Source organism: Apium graveolens, chromosome 2, assembly GCF_009905375.1.
Source record: "Apium graveolens cultivar Ventura chromosome 2, ASM990537v1, whole genome shotgun sequence".
NCBI classification, from domain to species: Eukaryota; Viridiplantae; Streptophyta; class Magnoliopsida; order Apiales; family Apiaceae; genus Apium; species Apium graveolens.
This window is the reverse complement of record NC_133648.1, coordinates 256,946,802-256,953,555: the sequence shown is the minus strand read 5'-3', so window position 1 is coordinate 256,953,555 and position 6,754 is coordinate 256,946,802. Positions and strand designations below refer to the sequence as shown.

Sequence of the window (6,754 nt, the reverse complement as noted above, 5' to 3'; positions counted from 1 at the left end):
GTGACTGTTCGAGTAGGAATGAGCTCATTCTTTTCATTAGCTACAATGATGATACCTCTTTTCTTCGGTACACACTGAACTGGACTCACCCACAAACTTTCAGAAATGGGATAGATAATCCCTGCATCCAGCCATTTAAGGATTTCTTTCTTCATAACTTCTTTCATGATCGGATTAAGCCTTCTCTGTTGCTCAACAATAGGCTTGCTACCTTCCTCTAGCAGAATTTTCGGCATACAATAAGAAGTGTTGATTCCCTTGATATCTTCTATAGTCCATCCAATTGCCGACTTGAACTCTCTCATCATTCTTAAGAGTTTTTCCTCATCACTACCTGAAAGGTCAGATGCAATAATAACAGGCAAAGTAGATGCATCACATAAAAAACATACCTTAAGTGTTCAGACAATGGTTTAAGCTCAAGTGTAGGAGCTTCCTCAATAGAAGGCTTGAGGCGCTTTGGAGATTTGTTCAACTCCTCCAATCCAAGAGATTCAAAGGGCATATCTAGCCTTCACTTCCAAGGAGAAGCATTTAAATACTGCAACTGCTCATTACCTTTATCATCTTCACTATCTGAATTCCCCAACAAGGTCTTCTCTAAGGCATTAGACCTCAGCATTTGATAAATTCTGAATTGACCACAAAATCGACCAACTCCACATTTATGCACTCCTCATTTTCAGTCGGGAATTTCATGGCATTAAAAACATTGAACATCACATCCTGATCCAGCACTCGCATAACAAGCTCACCTTTCTGCACATTAATCAAGGTTCGGCCAATAGCCAAGTATGGTCTTCACAAGATTATGGGAACCTTCGTATCCTCCTAGAAATCAAGAATTACAAAATTAGCAGGGAAGATGAGTTTATCCACCTTGACCAAGACATCCTCCACAATGCCTCGTGGATATGTAATAGATCGATCAGCCAACTGCAAGGTAATATAAGTAGGCTTTGGATCAGGTAAGTCCAATTTTTTGAAGATTGACAAGGGCATCAGATTGATGCTAGCTCCCAAATCACAAAAGCATTTGTCAAATGACACTTTTCCAATGGTGCAAGGAATAGTGAAGCTTTCAGGATCTTTAAGCTTCGGAGGTAACTTCTGTTGCAGCGCAACACTGCATTCCTTCGTAAGAGCAACTATCTCTAAGTCAGCAAGCTTCAATTTCTGAGAGAGAATACCTTTCATAAACTTCGCATAACTAGGCATCTGTTCAAGAGCTTCAGCGAAAGGGGTTGATATGAAGTTTCTTGAACACCTCAATCTAGGTGTTAAAGTATATAAGATATACTGTCTGGTCGGATTCACTATTGAATAGAAGATCAGGGTTGTGCCTAAATACTCGAGGTAAGGGAGATGATCGGATAACAGCCATGAACGAAGAAGGGGCCGTCGAGGTCGGGGGTCCCCTCTTCTCCCGCTCCATCTGGTCTAGGATTCTTCTTAGGTCTCCCACTCTAACGACTTCTCTCTCCCTGTCACCATTTGCATTACTCGAGTGGTGAGATCCCTGAGGTCGCTCATGGCATCCCCCTCCTCCGGCTCGCACCTGCGACTCCTCTTCATGATTGTTTCTACGTCTACGTTGTTCCTCCCTCCTAGGTGGGCACCGCTGGCACCTTTCTGGAGGAGTTGTTGCACGATTTCTTTTTGGGGTTCTCTTATCTTCGAGCTCCTTCTCCTTTCTCTCTTTTTTTCAATTCTCTAACTTGAGCCTGAGGTCATGCTCACTTAGCTTCTTGCCCATGCGGTCTAGCACACTAGTCGACCTCGCCTCGGATGAAGCCGGCTTCTGCCCCGATCTCTTAGAGATCTGGATGCCCCGCTCGACCTGATTCTGGGGTATCTCGTCCTCTTCTAGTGATGCCTCTTTCTTCTGTTTGGTCTCAGTTTCCGCGTCATCAAACTCGTGGATCAGCCTTTTTTGAGGACCATTGCCCTTCCAGCTACGCTGAGAGACCTTGAGGCGGCGTGCCTTACACTTAGCATTTCAGACCGAGCTTTTCTCTACCCTGGACATCCGGGCATTGATCTCGTTCATCTGATCGGCTAGCCATTCGAGATACCTCATGACCGCCTGCCTGTCTACGGTTGAGGTTGGTGGCGATGGTGCCTGGTTCTCCGGGGGCGTGTGCTCGACCGCGTTTTGGTCCTTCTTCTTGTCTCCGCTTCTTGGTGTCACCACAATTTTGCCTTCTTTAATCATCTTTCCTCCCTAAGATGAACAGTACCCCTCCTTCCAGTGCCAAATGTTATACGGAGAATTTCGTATAACAGTGTTTCAGAGATTGATGATCGGAATAAAGATCAAGGGTGGTGTTTTGAGGGCGGAGGAAGGTTGTTTATGGTGGTAGCTGAGCTTGTATGTTGACTCCTCAATAAATAATAGGGTTTTTTGTTTTCTATATCAAGTGTTGACTCATGTGTCATACAAGTGCCTACATACCCTATTTATAGGGATCAAGCCTCATGTAGTTCTTGGGGAACAAGTCATATAGGATAGGGTTAGGGTTCTTCGACCCGTGCAGCCCAAGCCCATGATAAAGTCAGGCCTTCAGCCAATTACTAACGTTAATCTCAACCTGCTCCACACACTTCCTACAATCTCGCGGCATCTTCGCATTTCTTCCCATTATTGCAGGTATACCCCGTGTTGGCCCCAAAATTCACGAGCAACACAATCATCTATGAGTCACTTTTCATGTTACACACAAAGTCCTCAAATGCGGGCCGGCATGGTAGTCTCGGCTCGCACCACCTTTTCTCTCAATCAATAAATAAGATGTGGGCTCATGGGCCCAGCTCGCATATGGGCACCTGAGCCCAGCTCGCACTTCACGAGCCCAGCTCACATGGGAGGGCTCATCTCATATGTGGGAACCCAGCTCGTATTTGAGAACCTAGCTCGCACGTCGCGAGCCCAGCTCAAATGTGAGAGCCCAACTCACATGTATGAGCTCAGCTTGCATGTGAGTCGCAAGTCGTAAACCCATGTCACATGTGAGAGCCAAACTCACATGTGAGAGCCAAACTCACATGTATGAGTTCAGCTCGCATGTGAAAGCCCAGCTCGCGTATGAGAGCCCAGCTCATATACCAACTCATGAGCCCCACTCTCACATGAGTGCTCAGCTCGCATGTGCTGGCCCAACTCACATGAATCCATAATTTTAGCTCATAAATGTGAGCCCAATTATTCAATGCAGCCATAGGTACCTGTTTAGGGCCCATTACCGAAAGCGAGCATAACAATATGTAAAATACATAATCCTTGAAGAAGCTCATAATAGTGTTATACACCCCAAATAGTTTTGTGCATTAAAAACTTATTTTTGTAATAACCAACTACATCAATTATTGTTCACCTTGCCATCAAAGCATCCATGTTTCTCTCTTGCCATGCAAAAGACTCAGTATCTCCAATAAGGCCTAATTTAATAACTTCTGCAAATCCAGATGCCAATTCTCTCTCTGGTAATGTGTTCAGTGTGTCGGTGTCAATTAGCACACTCTGCCGTTGGTAGAATGTGCCAATTAAATTCTTTCCAAGCTTGTGATTTACTCCAGTTCTACCCCCAACTAAAGAATCCACCTTATACATGTAAAAAAGTCTATATAATTAGTATTTACACAAAGTGGAAGTGAAGAGGCATAGTTTAAATATTTCAGAAGCTGTATGTAATTAACCTGTGCCATGAGAGTCGTTGGAATTTGAATAAAATTTATACCGCGGAGGAAGGATGCAGCTCCATACCCATATATATCGCCAATGACCCCGCTTCCAAGGGCGACAAACGTACAACGTCGATCTAACCCTGACTCAATCGCCTTATCATATACTTTCATGAGTGTATTTTATCAAGTACAAGTAAAATGCATGAGCGATATATATCCATGTTAGCTATTACCAGCTAATGATACATGTGAAAATAAACTTGATATTTACCATGTTCTTATATTACTCTCCATCTGGTAAGGCGACGCTTTCAACGGAAACATTAGGATTTCCAACTCTTAAAGCATTAATGACTTTATCTGGTTATAGTGGTGCAACTTTGGTGTTAGTGACCACGAGAACTCTCTTTCCGTGTACGTGTCTACCGATTATCAAAGTATACAAGTAAGAAACATGTTCAATCTATATGACGGAAAAATCCATTAAACCTCAATAAATGAATATGATCAAAATATATGAGAAAATTTATTTATCGAATATATATAACGAAGGTTCCAGTGTATAGGATAGAAAGAAAAGGGTGACCTTTGAAGAAGATCGGGTTGGTGAAGGAGTCCGGATCCGATATAAATAGGGCAGCTCCGATCACCTAAATTTACATCCAAAGTAGTAATTGGAGCAAAAGGTGGGGGCGATTCATGCATAACTACTTTAGTAGAAGCTGAATTTAACTGGACTCGACGCGACTCAAATCGAAGAGCTTTAGAATGATAAGAATGTAAAATGAGAGAAACAGATGCGTGAAATGGGATACGAATCGGGTGTACACCCAAAAAGATGATGATAAGCAGGCAACGACACCCATTTTCTCCATAAAAAATTAACAAAAATTATATGATATGTCTTTTGATGTGGAAATTCAGAAATACAAAGAGGGACAATGTGTATATATACACTATTACACTCTATGTAACTCCACCCTATGTTCTGATTGGTTTTGCTGTAGATCATAGATGGCCATGGGGTAGCGGGTAGGTGAGCTGGGTAAACATACTGTTGGGCCTCAATATTCGGGTCGTTAAAATGAATACCCGTTAATAGAAAGGCCCAAAAGAATCCAATACAATAATTTAAAAACAGCAACTCGATAGAGAAAGGGGAAAGGAAAAAGAATACGAGAAATGAGACTTGTATAGTTGTATAAATACTGAGATAAATTTGACTGTCTATTCCAACATTTGGTGCTAGAAGGAGGGGACAGTTCAATTTTGTCTCAATTGATTATACCTGTTAGGAAATGAATAACATACAGGGGGTGAATGTGTTGTTCTTAGGCTTTTCTTGAATGTTTATGGTTGAACAAAGTAAATTAAATCTTGTAGTAAAATGTGTTCATGCAGAAATTAAGCTTGCAGAAAACAAAGAACACGGATTTTCAAAACTCACTTAATTTTATATTAAAATTAAGACTGTTTTGCTACAAAATTTCTAGGCTCTTTGTTGATAAAGAGCTTAGCTTCTCCTTGAGAGTGTTACAAGAAATTTGATCTAAATTGTTACAACTGACTGATGGACCAGTGTTAACTTATAATCCAGTTAACTGCTGGTTTACACAGTGTACAATAAGATATGCTATTAGCTTTTCTAAACTGCCACTTGTCATTTCTATTTATAGAAAAGTAGATCTTCCATTTATGGCTTAGCATATCTTTGACATCCTTTGATAATTTTAATATTCATCTATCAGTTAATCTTCACCATTGATCTTGCACATTCTTCAAGATGCTTTTTGTAGACTTGTCAATCCAGCTGTTTGGATTATTTGTTGATTTTTAATCTTGAATATTGAACTGGTCTGTTATTTTGTACTTTGAGAATTTTACTCAAGATCTCCAATTAGGCATATAAAGATCTTGACATCTCGATCAGTATAATGACTTATCGAGATCTCTAATACTCTAGTGAATTTGACTTATAGAGGTCCCTGAGTTCTCGAATGAACCTTTAGCTTGTCGAGATCTCTCAGCATCATGTCTTCACTTTGTCTTGTCGACAACTTAGAGTTCTCTAGTGAATTTTGACTTATCGATATCTCTGATTTCTCTAGTAGATTTAGACTTATCGATAACTCAGAGTTCTCTAATGAATGTAGACTTGTCGATAACTCTGAGTTCTCTAGTGAAGAAATGACTTATCGATATCTCCAACCTTCATGTCTTCTTGACTTGACGATATCTCTCTGAGTTCTCAAGTAGCTTTCCTGACTCCTTGATAAGTCATTTGGAGTTCTCGAATGACTTATCTATAACACTAAATCTATGACTTGTAGAGATCCTGACTTAGAGTATTTTTATCCAAACAGATTTATTCAACTCCAAGCTTCTTCAAAATTCTTCTGAGGCATGATCTTCTTAATCTTCTTTCAGATAGAATCCTTAGGCTTAATACTGTTTCAGGAAAAAGACTTCAGTCTGCTCCTTTGCATTTTTACAGACTTTAAAGTGTTACAAGTACAAATACAAACTAAGATAACAATACAACTTACTTAGGATTGTCAATATGATTTAGTCTTGTTGAGATACAGGCACGTCTTGCACAACAATCTCCCCCAATTTGTGAGAAGATTGCTTAACACAAATTCATGCTTGTTAACAAGACTAACCCTAAGTTTAAAATGATGGAAAATAACATTTATACACAAAGCTTGATGAAATTACAACTTTTGTTCAACATAAGATTTACAAGATTCAATGGTTACAAGTATCAGGTAAAGACAGTTTTTGTGTCTGCTTCTTCTCTAAGTTGATCCTTCAAGTGGTCAAGAAGTTCAAGTTCTTCTATAATAGGTGTTCCACTTAGATCTTGTACAAGTTTTTGTCTTGCTGTTTTAGGATAACCAATGTCTAGAAATTCTATGTCGAATCTTGAGAATCCACCAGCTTTGATATTTATAAATCTTCCATCTTTGGAGATTCTTCTTATTCCTTTTGCTTTCAACTCTTCAGATCTTTTTATGTACATCTCAATCTCTTCATCATATCTTATTCTTCTTTCTTCAGCTTCAGCCTC

The 6,754-nt window shown here is 40.1% G+C and overlaps 1 protein-coding gene across 1 annotated transcript; it reads right to left on the bottom strand.

Moving 5' to 3' along the window:
• Positions 1-3,303: 3,303 nt before the first annotated feature.
• LOC141706265 (3-dehydroquinate synthase, chloroplastic-like) lies at positions 3,304-4,602 on the bottom strand. Its single transcript, XM_074509071.1, has 3 exons — positions 3,956-4,602; positions 3,697-3,837; positions 3,304-3,601 (listed from the first exon to the last, which is right to left on the bottom strand). The coding sequence occupies exons 1-3, from the start codon at positions 3,956-3,958 to the stop codon at positions 3,371-3,373; spliced, it is 375 nt and encodes a 124-aa protein (XP_074365172.1). The 5' UTR covers positions 3,959-4,602; the 3' UTR covers positions 3,304-3,370.
• Between the last annotated feature and the right edge of the window lie 2,152 nt (positions 4,603-6,754).